This window comes from Vigna radiata, chromosome 3 (genome assembly GCF_000741045.1).
Source record: "Vigna radiata var. radiata cultivar VC1973A chromosome 3, Vradiata_ver6, whole genome shotgun sequence".
Taxonomy (NCBI): Eukaryota; Viridiplantae; Streptophyta; class Magnoliopsida; order Fabales; family Fabaceae; genus Vigna; species Vigna radiata.
In genome coordinates this window covers 5,952,033-5,967,825 of record NC_028353.1, presented here as the reverse complement: position 1 = coordinate 5,967,825, position 15,793 = coordinate 5,952,033, and the positions used below count along the sequence as shown (strand labels likewise).

At 29.1% G+C, this 15,793-nt stretch overlaps 2 protein-coding genes across 2 annotated transcripts; one reads left to right on the top strand and one right to left on the bottom strand.

Moving 5' to 3' along the window:
* Positions 1–5,878: 5,878 nt before the first annotated feature.
* On the bottom strand, positions 5,879–9,250 carry LOC106756675 (IQ domain-containing protein IQM3). The gene is made up of 9 exons (XM_014639189.2): positions 8,898–9,250; positions 8,635–8,743; positions 8,458–8,523; positions 8,242–8,330; positions 7,571–7,658; positions 7,290–7,436; positions 7,113–7,205; positions 6,787–6,888; positions 5,879–6,502 (listed from the first exon to the last, which is right to left on the bottom strand). The coding sequence occupies exons 1-9, from the start codon at positions 9,104–9,106 to the stop codon at positions 6,011–6,013; spliced, it is 1,395 nt and encodes a 464-aa protein (XP_014494675.1). The 5' UTR covers positions 9,107–9,250; the 3' UTR covers positions 5,879–6,010.
* A 3,441-nt stretch (positions 9,251–12,691) lies between these two features.
* On the top strand, positions 12,692–13,609 carry LOC106757284 (60S acidic ribosomal protein P2-2). Its single transcript, XM_014639921.2, has 3 exons — positions 12,692–12,841; positions 12,945–13,171; positions 13,340–13,609. The coding sequence occupies exons 1-3, from the start codon at positions 12,754–12,756 to the stop codon at positions 13,364–13,366; spliced, it is 342 nt and encodes a 113-aa protein (XP_014495407.1). The 5' UTR covers positions 12,692–12,753; the 3' UTR covers positions 13,367–13,609.
* Positions 13,610–15,793: the final 2,184 nt, after the last annotated feature.

Below are 15,793 nucleotides of genomic sequence, written 5' to 3'. Positions count from 1 at the left end.
ATTTTTTATATTATATTTTAAAATTATATTTAATATCTTAAAATAGATAATATTATTATTTCATTTTAATATTATAATATTCATATAATTGAAATTCATATGTCGAATTAATTATAAATATAAATACACATAAGAAAATATGTTAAATAAAAAATTATGATATATATTAGCATTTAAATTGGTATCAACAGTTATACAAGTTTTATTTATAGTTGACGTTTTACTAAAATTATGAAAACACATGTATGTTATTTTTTTTTTTTGATGATACAAAATATAATAAAATTATAATTATAAAAGTAAGTATAAATATTTTTTTATAATTTTATTGTCGATAGTTTTGTTTATTTTATAGGTAACATTTTATTATAAATAGTTATCTTAATTAAAAAATGATTAAATATTAAAAAAAATATTGAATTTAAAAAAGGTTGAATTTTAGAAAAGATATTAAATTTTTAAAAAAGGTCATTTAAAAAATAAAATTGTATATAAAATTGATAAACAATTACTTATTAAATATAAATTACTTCTATAATTTTGTTGTAAATTATTTTTATTTATTTTATAGGTAATTTTTTAATTAAAAAATGATTAAGTTTAAAAAATATAAAATAAAAAAATACATTTAAATTTACCATCACTTAAAAAATAAAATTAAGAAAAAGTATTTTAATTTTGAAGGTGAAATTAAAAAAAAAAATATGTTGAAATGAATATTTTTTTATATATAGCTATAAATAAATAAATTATATAAGTTTTATAAATATCATATTATTGATTCAAATATTGTTTTTTATGAAAATATTTAAATAAAAAATATCTCTTATATATTATTTATTGTTGTAATTTAAATTTATTTGAGTTTTATATACATAAAAAAAAAAGTGAGAAAGAATGTGTATCATACTTATTAAGATGGGGGAATAGAATAGAATAAAGGATGTTATAATGTTAAAATAACCTTATTACACTATACTATAACTAATAAAATAATTCCGTCGCTAAATCTTAGCTAAAAAAACTACTAATTACAGTATTATTCTATTATATATTTTAATTACTAAATGGATCCTTCATTTATAGAAAAAAAAATTCATAAACATTTATGGTACAAAATTGTGTAGACAGTCAAAATATACTTGTAAAATGTTCGTGAAGATGTGTTTTCCTCAATAGATCATTCTAAAACTCAATTAAGATAAAATAAAATCTTATATTATACAAAATTTATATTAGTTTATCTTATTTCTTAAATGGATTGATATATGAAAGCATCCAATATCTAAATGATTTTTCTTATTTTCAGGGAATTAAAATAGTAAATTTCCTATTTTATAACCAATAAAGATGAAATCACACTATTGAATATCTAAGTTTCAGGAATTATCTTAATTAATTGTTGATTTGTGAAAATTTATTCATCTTATTTCTATATAAATTCACAACAATCACTTAAATATAAATATGTCATTAAAAATAAGTTATATTTCTATTTTCTTTTTTAAATCTTGATATATCTTTTATATAACAAATAAATTCGTAGCAAGTAATTTTGTCTTATGTGATATACGATGTGGATATTTAAACAATTTTTTCTAAGTTATTTTGAATTTGTTACGATGAAATAAATTGAAAACATAACATTTGGATTATGAAAATAAAATCATATCTCAAACATTTGGGTTGTCAAAATAAAATTATACATAGAAAGTTGTAAAAGATTATGATATTTAATGACTGATATTCTCATTAAAGAATAACAATATGTATAAATATGTAAAATTGTAAATTCCTTTTTAATTATACTAAAATAATATATCAATATTTATTATACTAATTTGACTATTTATCCTTAAACCTATCTTATCGAATTATATATATAAATATCAATATTAATTATAAAAGTTATATAATTTTTTTTTCTAGACAAATTTATTGCCAAACATGTTAGTAATTATTATTATTTCAAACACAAACATGTTACAAATATTTATTTGTACCTAGCATTTTAGGATATAATATTTTTCCTAACTAAGCCAAAACTATAATGTGACTTACAAAAGAAAATATTTTTTCACATATAATGAATTAACAACTCTTTTATAATAACATAATAAGAACCATGTTTTAAAAATTAATTAAATAAATAACTCAACTAATTATGTGCCTGAGATTAGTTATTACTATATCAGTACATTTATGTTCATGTAATACTATCAATTGAATGTGTCTATTCAATGGATTGAAAAATATATATAAATTTAACTATTTTTGATTAAAATAAGATTTGACCTACTTAAAAAATGATCTGCACTAATTTTTTCAATAATGTATTATTCTATACAATCAAAAACACATTTTACCCTATTAAGCCTAAAACATTTTGGATCATAAAACGTATCTTACATTAATTAAGGATTTCTTGATGAGCTGATCATGATAACTAGCAGTCTAATGATTCTCTCTCACTTTTTCATCATTAAAGGGATCTTCAAACTCTGTTTTGACTTTTGTCTTTCGGACAAAATCCATTTACAGATCATCTACTTATTGTTTGTGCTGATCACACAAAAGTGGTCACAAGAAACACGATGTCTCTTTGGACATTATTGATAGTGCACGGTTTCCAAGTTTGTAAATAATATAATAATATTCTTGTATTTTTTTCTTCTGCTACTTTTAACTTTACTTTCTGCTATGTCGTTTTGTAGAGTTATCATTATTGCATATGCATCTTTCCTAACCACTTGTTCTATTCCCAATTCTATTTTAAAGTGACCATGCAGCAGGAGAAGTCTAGGTCCACCAAAACATTTCAAGATACACTTATCTTAAACCTATTTAAAAAAGTTATAAAAAATAAGAACTAAATTATTGAACCGATATTTTATACCATTTTAAATATTTTTTTTTAATATTAATTGAAAAACATGTTTAATACACAAAAAAATTAACTTGATTAAATTAAATAGATATGTAACATCTCAAAAATACGTCTAAAACATATCAAGTGGATGCAACATGTTATAATAATGTAAAGCAGTTAGGAGTGGAAATTCAGATGAAAGGTATATACATTACAGTCATCCAAGATACAAGAGGAGGAATAAAGTTCTACTTAAAGCATAGAGTCTTTCAAAATGATACAAAAGGAGATATAGCTAAATATATACAATAGAAAAGAACTAATTCTATACTACTCTACTCTATCAGTTGGAGTATCTGGAGTATTTAGCAGCTGCTCCAACGGGGCCTCTGAAACCTCTCCTACCTCTGCTCACATCCATAATTGAATGATCATCGCAGAAGAAACAATCACAAACAAAACAGACAACACACATGCAAGGGTAAGCTAGATTTCAATGAAAACAAGTCAATTACAATTAAACATAGTAAAAGAGACATACAATACAATAAGCAAGGAAGAACAGTTTATTTAAGTTATAATTTGTTGTTTTATTAGGTAGTGTTAGACCTAGACTCGTCCAGACCCGGAATGAATATCGAGCTATGGCGGGTCATGCACTTGTGGTGGCCTCTACTGCTTTGCAAAGCCATTGCCAATGGGTTTCACCCTACCACACACAAAGTTAGTCCGTTATCACTCACCTTGGCCCATATAAAATGGAGACAACCAAGACTAGGACCCCCTACTACTCTTCACCACATGAACTAATCTTCTCTAAGTGAGATTAAATAGTCATTAGAGCTTTAAGGGCAACCCCCAAGACTGAGCTACCTATATTCATTCCAGAAACTTACTTAGATCTCATTCTCATAACTTAATTTGATCTCACCTAGAGATGTACTTAAATCACATTACATTTCACACTAACTTTACTTACTTTAATTCTTAATGTTATACATCAAGTTAGGAGATTAATTTGGTTTGGTTACATTATCAAGCATAGATCAATCCAATAATATTAATAGAAGTCATACAAGAGGAACCATAACAAATACATGAATCATCACACAAGGAAGAAGAGGAAACAAGAATTACATATTTTCAGAAAAACATCACTTATTAATACAAATATCTTTGTAATCTTAAATTACCAATACTTAGGTAATTCAAATGGCTTGGAAACCCACACCATTGGCTCCGAAAGGGTCAAAAACCCCCAGAACGACCTAGAGAACGTCCAAAACGGACGTCCGAAACCCCATAAACTATCAAAAACAAACATGACAGCAGAAAATGGCGCCCGAGCGCCCGTTAGGGGCGCCCGAACGTGAATTTTGCAGATTTTATGCAGATTTTGCAGAACTCACACCCTCCAAATCTGTTTTAGGCCATTTGGTGAACTTTGAACACTCCTAACTCGATCTATAGGCTAAATATAACTTGTTTAAAGCTTTCCCCATGATTCTAACACAAATTTCTAGTTACTATGCAGAGATTTTGAATCAAAAACTCAACCTAATTCTCTTAGAGACTCAATTTGAATTATACTACTTAGAAACGGTTTTAGACTCTTTTGATGTTGCCTACAAGTCATAATTGGTCTGTCTAAGCTACCACAAAGGTTCAATTCAGGTCTAGACCCCTAACTTAAAATTTCACTACCCCACTTCCTAAATTTGATTTCCTAGAACACTTGAAATATTACTCTTTGCTTAAAACTTTGCCTAGTCTCTTTCTCACAGATTGTTTCTAATTCTAATCCATTATACTAGTCACAACACATCCATAATTCAGAACATAGTATTTACAATGAACATAGGCTAGAACTTACAAATTTCAGATTACCACATAAGGCATTCAAACACACTTTAACTTGACATTTTACAAAATTTTCTACATGTATTGATCAAAGTCTTTACACACAAAATATGTTTACAAACAACTTTCTATTCTACAATAACAAATGAATCTAGCTTCCCTTACTTGAGAATTTTCACAGCTCAGTTCAAGAACTGTTCCTAAAAGTCCAGCACTACAAGATGCGTCTGCAGAATTTTGCTCTCAACCCTAGGATCACAAATTGGTGATCAAAAACAGATTGCAAATTAGGAATTGGAAAATGGAACAGAAATCACATGCAACCTGCTGGTTGCATGTTCCAGAACCTAAAATAGTAAGAAAAGAGGGGAATGACTTACCTCTTTTCCAGGATCAGAATTTGGGACAGAAATTGATAGAATCTTGGAGATTCTTGGCTTCCAAGTGGATCAAGCAGCTACAATGTGTAAATGGAGTGGATCAACATGGAGAATTGGTGGAGAATTTGTGAAAAGAGAAGGAACGTGAGAGAAGAGGGTGGCTGTTTTTCAGAAAGAAAGTAAGTGTTTCAAGTTTCAGATTTTTATAAAAACCATTTTAATATTGTTTTCAAATTTGTTAATTAATTTTATTCTAAAGCCAAATGTCCCATTCTCATTAGTTGACTAATTTACAGGTCTTCACATCATATATGTTCATTTTTTAAAATTTAAAAAATAAAATGTACTAAAGTTTTAATAAATGATGAATTCTAATTTTGTGTAAATTTCACTACTCAAAATATATTTAACTTTTTTGTAATAGTAAAATATGAACAAATATATATTATGGAACTTATAGTTGTCGAGTCAAGTTTTTCCTTACACATCAATGCCAGTTGATACATAATATTTGGTGCATATTCCTGGTTCAGTGCAGAAGATATACATTTAGTTTAATAGTTCAATCAGTACTCGTTTAACATTTTTTTGGTATGGAATCATACCTTATCCAGAAGTTTAAAGAAGTTATTTTTGAGAAGCTTTCATCTGAATATTCTAATATTAAAACTTCTTTTTGTTAATTCAAACCAGGTCATGTAGCATAAAAAGCTTCACAAATGGTAGTCATATCATCTTCAAGTTTAGTGGGAAATAGAAAAGCATGAGGTGAGAGATCATGACAGTTGAACTTATTATTTAATATCACGCTCAAGTCTTTGAGAAAGTTTGTAACCTTCACTTTAAAACCTAAAGCAACATGGACCTTCACTTTAAAGATCCTGACATTACATTATATACATTAATTGACACAAGTCCCATCAATGTTACAGTAAGAGCTACTAGGAGGTGAAGACAAAACAAGCCCACCCAATTGCATGTATGAAGGTGTAGGGGGAAGTTTTGGAGAAAGGTGAAGCATTTCCAAGGCCTGTGTTCTAAGTTCTATAGGGTAGTCAGCAACACACCCAATTCTAGGTCCAGCTCCTGTTGACCATTTAAGAGAAAGTCGGTGTCCTAATTGGTAGGACTTCGAACCCTTCTTGGAATTGATTCTTTGCAATATTTCAGTCTTGGACACCACAGCTCTCGGACTCTGAAGACCACCTGATAAAGTCCTCGCATAAGTAACAGATTCAGATGGAGGATTTCCCTTAACTAAGGATGGAGCATTGGTGGTTCTCTCAGAGATTTCAGGCAGATGCAGTTTTCCAATGCTTTCAAGTGTTTCTGCTCCTTCATTAATGGTATTGTTGTCCTCGTATATATCAGAATCTTCATTTGGCTTTCGCAACTGAAACCATGAATCATAATTAAGTGATTCCAATTAACCTAGTTTTCACTTTAGTTAGTAGATGTTTGGCCTTGTATGCATGTGACCATAAACACTATCTACTATATAACAAAAAGATTATGATATAACCCGAATCAAAAACAGAATACACTAAATGATCAAGGTATTAAATAATCATTTTTCGGCTTGAATATTTTCTACAAACAATATTTTGACAATATCTGTAACTATAGTGTACTACAGTTTTTAGTCTAACTTAAAATATCCTGATGCAGATCACTTACCTCAACTTCCTCAAGCTTGACGCCATTTTCCTTTAGATATGATAAGAAACAGTCAAGAGTGTCATCTTTTGGCCGGTAATGTCCACTATAAGCAGAGATGGACTGAAAAGTCAAAGTCACAGTTCAATAGAATCAGACATTTGCAATGCACATAAAATTGGAGTTGTCAAATTCTGTAGTTAGTCAGTATGAGTCCATGGACATTTATGCAAACAATAGTATAGTCCCCCTATCTCCTAGTCACTATAAAATTTAGCAGGCAAATATCAGAACTTCCACTAGCTATCACAAGAATAGAACTCATTCAACCTACGAATCTGATTCACCTTAAGAATTCCATGCTCGGCCACTAGCCTTCCAGCAGCTAAAGTAGCTCCTCCAGCCAAAAAACTAGAATGGTGAAATAATCCCTTCTTTTTCTATAAGGTTAATGCAATGTATTAGTGGCATAGTCAAGGACATGGAAGGTTGTACTTAATATGTAACCGAACTTGAACTGTTACCTTGCCAGCATAAAGTTTCTTAGAGGTACTCATTACAAATATCCACTTTGCATCATCACCGTTTTCATTTGTATGAAGTGCGTCTCCATATTGCTTGTTGATAATTTTACCCTCAAGCACAATGTATTCATACTGTTCTCTCTCTTGCTATATTTGGAAAATAAGCACGAGTAGATAAAGGAAAATAAAGTTAGATGAACGTGTCAAAAAGCAAGAATGCCAACCTTAACCACATTTAAAAAATATGTATACACACACATCCAAATCAGATAAGCACATACAGGTCCCAGATATTTAATGCAGTCCTTTTGAAGCTTTGATCGGGAGCATTGTTCAAGATCAAGATTCTTCCCGTTTCCCAAATCCAACCTGCAGGAGAAGAAACAAACATTTAAGTGACAAAAACCAAGAAATGTCCTCTGATTCTCCCCTTTTTCATCTTACTCTGTATCTTAACGCCACTATGATAAAGCCGGTGTTAAGATAAGAGACAAGGAACAAAGCTCCAAAGCCTTATTCTAACCATAAACTGGATATAAAATTTATTGCAATTTCCAATTCCACAATAGTAACTTGCATATGAAGCACTGTCATATTTGAATATAAAAGCTTAATCAGTGATAGTACGGAGAAACTTGAGGGGTGTCTGATCACAGGAAGATTCCCATGTTCCCACAATGGAAACACCAAAATAACAACATACTTATGAGTTACATATTCCAAGTTGGTGACGTTGTCTGTCGGAATAAAGCTTGTAACTACCAAGATACCGGCCAAAGGATTCTTCAACTTTTTACTGAAACGGGCACATGCAGGTGAAAATATTTGTGCACATAAAACACACGGTCAATAAAAAAATTGTACCTTCCCAATTTTCACCCATCCCAGGTTAATTTTAACCAGAGGTAAATAAGAATAGCAACCTTTCTTTCACTCAATAAGAACATCTTACCAATAGAAAAATGGCTGACCAGCGTCAGATTTACACCATTCTTTATAGTAGTATTGCAAGTTGTGCCCATAGCGATGTCGTGGATCAATCTACGTACCCAACCAAAATTCAAATATACAACCATGATTCTTCAAGCACAGAAAAACATCAACAGTATTTCAACAGAGAAAAAAAAAACATTGGTCAAGAAGTATATAGTAACAGTAATACACTCACAGCTTCAATCCAATGTTGAAAAGCCAACTTTTGTGCTTTGGAGTCCCTGGACAAACCTTTACCCACCTGCGGAAATAATTGAAGCTAAAAACATTAGACCCGAAGCAGCATATATATTATTAATTTGGACTTTAGCTACATATAGAAGACGGTGTTAAGACAGAAGCAATGAGATACCTTGGCAGCGTTCAACTTAACTCGGCTCCAGCGCGACGCAGCAGTTTCAGGCAAATTAAAGAAGGAAATGGTGCTGTGGTTCAACCTAACATAGTCTATGGCTTGCCACCTGCAAAAATTATAGACATAAATTATAAGTTGATCTCGGACCATCATCACATATATGATATTCATCAATCAAATTTTGTTCTGTCATATATGTTAAGATAATAATATTTTGTAGTAGAAGAAGTATAAATCAGAGTGCATGCATGGATGCAGACCATAGCTCTTCCGCAACAACGGCTGAGTCGGCCAACCTGCGGCGGGTACGGTAACTCCGGTAGACCTTTTGCAGCTTGAGTGCGGCAGTGGCATGTCGGAGAGATGAGTGGTCGAGAGGGGCATTATTGGGAGGGAAGTAGGAGTCGGTGGATTGGGAGAGAAGGTGGAATTGAAAAGTGGGGGAGAGGGAGTGAGTTTGAATCTCCATGGGATGATGGAAAGGAAGAAGCCACTGAAACAAGTGTTTTAGCAAGAGAAACTGTATCAATGATTGTAGGGGTGACCTCTCACTTCTCACTGGACATGCTCTTCCCTACGCTTTCAAACAAAGCTGGACAAGGGACACTTCATTTTATGTCCATTCAAATCAACCACTTACGCCTTTTATTTTTCTTATATAAATATACGTGGTGTTATGAAATTTAGGTCGTTAAAAATATTAAATATATATGATTGTTGCATAATATGATGGAATTCTAGATTATGACTAAAGCTTTCATAACGCATTTAACAAATTTGAGGAAGGAACAATGCTTATATTAAAATGAAAGGAGAATTTTAAATATTTTACTTATTTTCCTTAAATGTACTAAAGTATCTATCATAGTTGTCAACAAAATCACATTAAAAAATAAAAATTTCTCTAATTTAAGTTTTAAAAAAATATTAAAGTAGGGTTATATGAAGATCGTATTCGGTTTTTAATGGGAGACACCAAAATATGCAACTTTAGAAGGCAATTCATTCCAATTAATTTGATTTTAATGTTTAGGGTCCACGAATTAAAGTTTGACGTTGACTTCACAAAAATGAGAACTCCCAATTCTTTAAATATATATTTTGTTTTAAGTACTAAGTGCCATTAATTTTCTTTTACGGATTTCATCTTTAAAAATTTAATAATAAATTTAATTTGAATAAAACTTTAGTCTTGTATTTAATGTATATGTAATATTTTCTTTATCTAAATAAGAATTTCGTTTCACTATCTCCTATTGGTTTCTAAAGGTGTTTTGTTTAGTATCAAAAAATTGTTGTATTAAAAATTATAATTTCCAAAACTAACGAATAATGATTAACTATGGTTGTTGGTTAAAATTATTGCTAAGAATATTTATAAATTTTTTATCAACATCAAATTGTGGTATATTAGTTTACTATAGTATTTAATTAGATTTAATAAGAGGAAGATGCTATTCTTTTATTGAAATTTCTATTCTATCTGGGAAAATTAGATTCTGACGTCTGTCTATTTTTGTGGAAATTATCTTTAACATTTCAATCACAAACTACTTTATACTTTCTTTAAAGAATAATATATTTGTAATAAGCATATAATAAAAAATATACAATAAGTATGAAAAAAGTCACGAGGAAACATCTAAAGCTTACGAAAAAATACATTTCAATAAACTCCTTATGTTCTTAAAAAAATGTTTTCTAGTAATTAAGTAACTCATTTACATAGTTTAACATTAACTGACTTTTCAAATGTGTTTTTTTTCCAATAAATATGAGAAAGCATTACAAAATAAATATATTTTAAAATATTTTCAAATAAAGTTATGTTAAGTATTATTGTAAACTTTAACATCTTATTATGTTAATAATTATTATAATCTTTGATAAAATCCTAAAATTTATTGATTATTTGTTGTTATACGAAATTTTATTAAAAATAAAATAAAATAATACAAAAATATGAAAGACTATATTATATTTATAATAAAATTTATATTTTATTACAGATAGAGAAACTATATTTATTATGAAAAAATAAATAAATAAATACATTAAGTAACTCATTTATAGTTAAATATTAACTAACTTATCAGCATTTTTGTTTTTTTTTTTACAATAAATATGAGAAACAAATATCGTCACAAAATAAATATATATTAAAATATTTTTAAATAAATTTATGTTAAATATTATTGTGAATTATGATATATATATATATATATATATATATATATTAGACATAATTATGAACTTTGATCCTTTAATTATGTTAATGTCTTAAAACTCATCAATAATTTATTATTATATAAAAAGTTATTAAAAAATAAATAAAATAAAATTATACAAAACAGGAGAGACCTAATCACATTTATGATATTTATACTTTATGTGATGTAAGCAAATTCTATTTATTATGAAAATACATATAAGTTTGATTTAAGTCATTTTATCATAAATAAATTCTTAAGCATAAATTTTATTCTCAAACTAAATATTAATATCGTGCAAACCATTATTCAACTTAAAACCATAGTACATATTTCCAACTATCTGGAGTCCAAACAAATTTTAAGGTATATTGTTCTATCTCAATAATAAGTTTAATAGATTTTTTTCTAAACAAGTTATAGAACATTTATTAAAAAATTTCAGTATATGATTTTAAGTTTCTAAGCTACCAACCTGTGATTACGCAATGCAAGCACACAAAATAATTTTTATTTTAATAAACTATTAAGTATTATAATTTTATATCACTTAGTTTTATTTTAATTGTTTGAATTATCGAATAACTTGATGGAAAATGTTTTAGAAAAGCACTAATAGTTTTATTTTTTGTATTGTCTTATTTGTTTAAAACTGCGGTGGTTCAACCTTCCCAAATTTTTAGTCGATGTAGATCGAGCCATATCAGAATTTTAATAACGTTATACAATATTGTGTTTTACACCTCTTAGATTTATTAATATATCTCAATTTCATATTCTTTTCCCAAAATATAATTTTTCTAGAAAGTGCTAGGTATTAAAATTAGGGTTAAATATGTTTTTAGTCCCTATACTTTGGGACGATTTTGGTTTTAGTCCCTCTTTCAAACTAAGATACAATTTAGTCTTTCAACTTTAGAAAACTCTGGTTTTAGTCCTTTTACACCAAATTTTTTTAACTTTATTTGTTGTTTCAAGCACATTTTTTAATTAACATTGAAGCAAAAATGTGTCAAACAGTGTAAATAATCTAAATGCTATGATGAAACACGTTGAAACAATAAATAAAGTTAAAAAAATTTGGTATAAAGGACTAAAACCAGAGTTTTCTAAAGTTGAAGGACTAAATTGTACCTTAGTTTGAAAGAGAGACTAAAACCAAAATCGCCCAAAAGTATAAGGATTAAAAACATATTTAATCTTTAAAACTGAAAGAAAAAGATATTTTTAAAAACATAAAATAGAAATATAATGTTAAATATGTGGGGTGTAAATAACATTTGTTTTGGTTGTAAGGTGACATGACTACATCCAACGACGTACACGTGGACTCATACGTGGGAAAGCTCCTCCATTGTCCATTGAAGGGTTTTTTCTTTCTGCACGTCCATCTCTTGTGTCTTCTTACACTGGTGGTTCTTGAAATTCCATTTCTTGTGGCTACACCTCCTGTGAAGATGATATGAATGTTGAGGAAGAATAGGAGGCTTAGGAAAAACTAGTATTTAGTGTTTTGAAAGGTATTTTCTAATGGGAAAATAGTTTTGAAATATTTAATCCAAAATGTGATCCTCACTAGGAAATTGGATGGAGCCTGTTTGTGCCCTTTGAGTCCTCACTAAGGAAGGGATAAAAAATAATTAGGGTTTAGGTATATACTTTTAGTGAGGGGTAAAATTGGGTTAATAAGTTTTACGAGGGTGCAGAAAAAAAAGGAACGTGCAGTAGGAAAATGGCCATTTCGTTTAGGGGAAAGGCCCATAATAACATTTGTTGGGTCTATTTCGATACGGGCCCATCCTTTGCAAACCCTAAACCCTATTTATGTAATTACGTAATTCATAACCATTCATCCTTCACTCTAAATCGCGCATTCTGTTTCTCTGTACACGCATTCCGGCGCAAAATGAAGGTCATCGCCGCCTATTTGCTCGCCGTATTGGGAGGCAATGCTGCTCCTTCCGCCGATGACTTGAGGCTTATCCTTGGATCCGGTACACATTTTTTTCCTTCTCATTATTATCTTCACATTTATTTTAAGTCCTGTATTTTAAAATCTCATTCGATTTGTTCTTGCTTTGAATTGTCAATGTTCAGTTGGAGCAGACGCAAATGACGACAATATTAGTAACTTCCTGTCCGAAGTCAAGGGCAAAGACCTCGCCGAACTTATCGCCGCCGGTAGGGAAAAGTTGGCCTCAGTGCCTTCCGGCGGTGGCGCTGCCGTTGCCGTGACCGCCGCTCCCGGAGGTGGCGCTTCTGCTCCGGCAGCAGCCGAATCGAAGAAGGAGGAAAAGGTGGAAGAGAAGGAGGAATCAGATGACGTAATATTTTCTTTCTTGTGCTTTTTCTAACCTTCGTATTCGTTATAATTTTCTAGGTTTATATTGAGGACAATTATTCCGATGCCGATTCGTTATTTTTCAATTAAATTTTGTTAGTTTGAGTAGTATCTGATTTTTTTTTTGTTGTTGGTTTATTTTGCGATGCAGGATATGGGCTTCAGTCTTTTTGATTAATTGGTAGGCTTCTCAACCAGTGTTCGGATCATATTATCGACTTAGAGTTACTTAGCTTTGTTTTTTTCTTGTTGAAGTAGTTTTCAAGTCAATGAATTTGGGTACTATATTGATGATGTTGATGAATTTTCTTTCATGAATTACTTTATATATTTTATCCTTCATCCACTTTCATTTTTTTAGAAATTCAGTATGTATCTATGTACTAGAATTAAATATCATATGATTAAAAGTTGCGATCAAGATTTTGAAGTACATTGCTGCGCATAATACCACTACTCCTGCAGAGTGTTTGATAAATGCAATCGTTTTTTGTGCTGTTTTCAGTAAAACACATTTTTTTTAATCTTTCTTTCCTTATTATAGGAAGGAGGGATTGATATTTGTTTGCATGTTTTCGTTATCTGTAACTTCAGTGCTATTACTAAAACAAATTTCTATTTTTAATGGAGATCTACTCTCTGCAAGTAAATCTACTATGACTGGTTAAACATGTTGTCCCAAACATTTAGGCTTTTGGTGAGTCTGGAATGTTGGCTCCAAATATTTGCCTTACCTAAGTTGTCGCCGGTGACACTGTAAATGCACAAAAAGAGGCTTGTGATGAATTAACACAATAAGTAACAATGTAGAAGCTTTCACTAGGAGGAGCAGTTAGTAAGTGAGGATATATCTACTTAAGTAGCTTGATATTTCTTGTTAAACTAGAATCACGTCAATTCAGTTGGAAAAAAATGTGGAAGCTGGCGTATCTTACCCATGTAACACTCCTTTTTTAAGGTTAGAATCTGGTCACCCCCTTGTTCGGAATTCAGTTCCCCGAAACTGAATTCTGAAATGTTTTTATCCTTTTCTTGTTTTTAAGTATTTATATTTTAAATTGATTTGAGATTATGTTTTTTGAATTCTTGCATAGTTGCATTTTTTTGTTAAAATTTAACTGATGATCATTCAAATCATAGGAAGTAAATATGAACTTTAAATTAAAGGACGTTTAATAAAAATGTTAATTTTAAGCATATATTTATTACCATTATTGAGATGGTTGTAATAATTTTTTTAAGTAGAAGTTGTGTTGTAAAATGTGAATTTTATTACAATAAATTTACTGATTTAAATTAATGTTAAATGATTTTTACACAAAAATATCCATAACACTTAGTTGAATGATACCTTACCAATAACATTTAAAATGTTAAAAAACATTGACAAATGATAATGGAAAATACTTCTCTCCTTATTTCTAGCTTTTGAATTGTACAATTCTAGAAAGACAAAATGAAAATATTTATGGGGTGCAAGAAGAAAGGTATGGAGGTGAAGGATTTGAGGATAAAAATTTTTGTTTTCTATTTGAATAAATTTGGATAATAGATTTGGAAGTAAGTGAGAATGAATTTGTAAGTAAATTTTTTTAATCTGTCAAATAAATTAAATCCTATACTAATTCTCATACATTTTACTTTCAAATCTACTTTCGCACCGTCCTTAAATAATTTACGTTTTTTTTTTTTCCTTTTAGAACCCTAGAAGATGCAATTAATTCGAACCATAGTTGTTATCTTTAGTATTTACACATAATTCAATAGTTTTCTTTTTGGGTCCAAAATTATTTCCGTGATCATGTAAACATGTGTGAAAACTATGAGAAAATAAGGTTTTGTAACAAGTTAGTCTACATTTTGGAATTATGGAAGACTAAAGCGAATATAACAATATTATTTTCATGTTCATAATTCTATTGCAAATAGAGGTGTCAACTTGATCCATGTTCCATGGGTTGGTCCTAATCCATTCCTTTAAAATCCCCACAAGTGGAGGCAAAAAAAAACCCCAACTCCCAAGCCCCTTCTTAAGTGGATTAGGGTTAGGGTTAGAGTGACTTTAATCCGACTAAATAAATTTATGTCTACTTTAATCTTTAAATCTGTTTATTTTTCACAAATTTCTAATTTAATTATTTAAGATTCAAATTCTTTATATTTTTAAATTTTATATATTTTTTAATTTAAGAAAGAAATATGAAATTATTTTTCATGTTAAAAATTTAATTTCAGAAAATTATGAATTTGACTATTTTTTTTAATTATTTACTTATCACTTATTAATTTTTTAGTACACTATTTATAATCATAATTTTTTTGTGCAGTATTTTTCCTTGCAGGAGTGCAATACTCATAATATTTTAATTATTTTCTTAATTATTTATTGATCACTGTTATTATTTATTGATCAGTGTAGTCTAAGTTATTGTTACTTTTTCTAATATGAAATTTCTTTTTCCTAAAACTATATCCATTAAAAATATTATTTAATTAAAATGCTTAATTAGATATTTAACTAAATGTTTTTAAAATATTTAATTTAATATTAATTATTAAATTTTAACTTATTAAAAATAAATCATAATTCAATTTTAATGTGAAA

Bases quoted from the DNA above. Each gene is read 5' to 3' on its own strand.
- LOC106756675 (XM_014639189.2), bottom strand. From the start codon at position 9,106: ATGGAGATTCAAACTCACTCCCTCTCCCCCACTTTTCAATTCCACCTT. The intron at 7,206-7,289 runs GTAACAGTTCAA...TTAACCTTATAG, and splicing joins AGAAACTTTATGCTGGCAAG to AAAAAGAAGGGATTATTTCA. The intron at 6,503-6,786 runs GTAAGTGATCTG...TCATGGTTTCAG, and splicing joins TCAAGCTTGAGGAAGTTGAG to TTGCGAAAGCCAAATGAAGA.
- LOC106757284 (XM_014639921.2), top strand. From the start codon at position 12,754: ATGAAGGTCATCGCCGCCTATTTGCTCGCCGTATTGGGAGGCAATGCT. The intron at 12,842-12,944 runs GTACACATTTTT...GTCAATGTTCAG, and splicing joins GAGGCTTATCCTTGGATCCG to TTGGAGCAGACGCAAATGAC. The intron at 13,172-13,339 runs GTAATATTTTCT...TTTGCGATGCAG, and splicing joins AGAAGGAGGAATCAGATGAC to GATATGGGCTTCAGTCTTTT.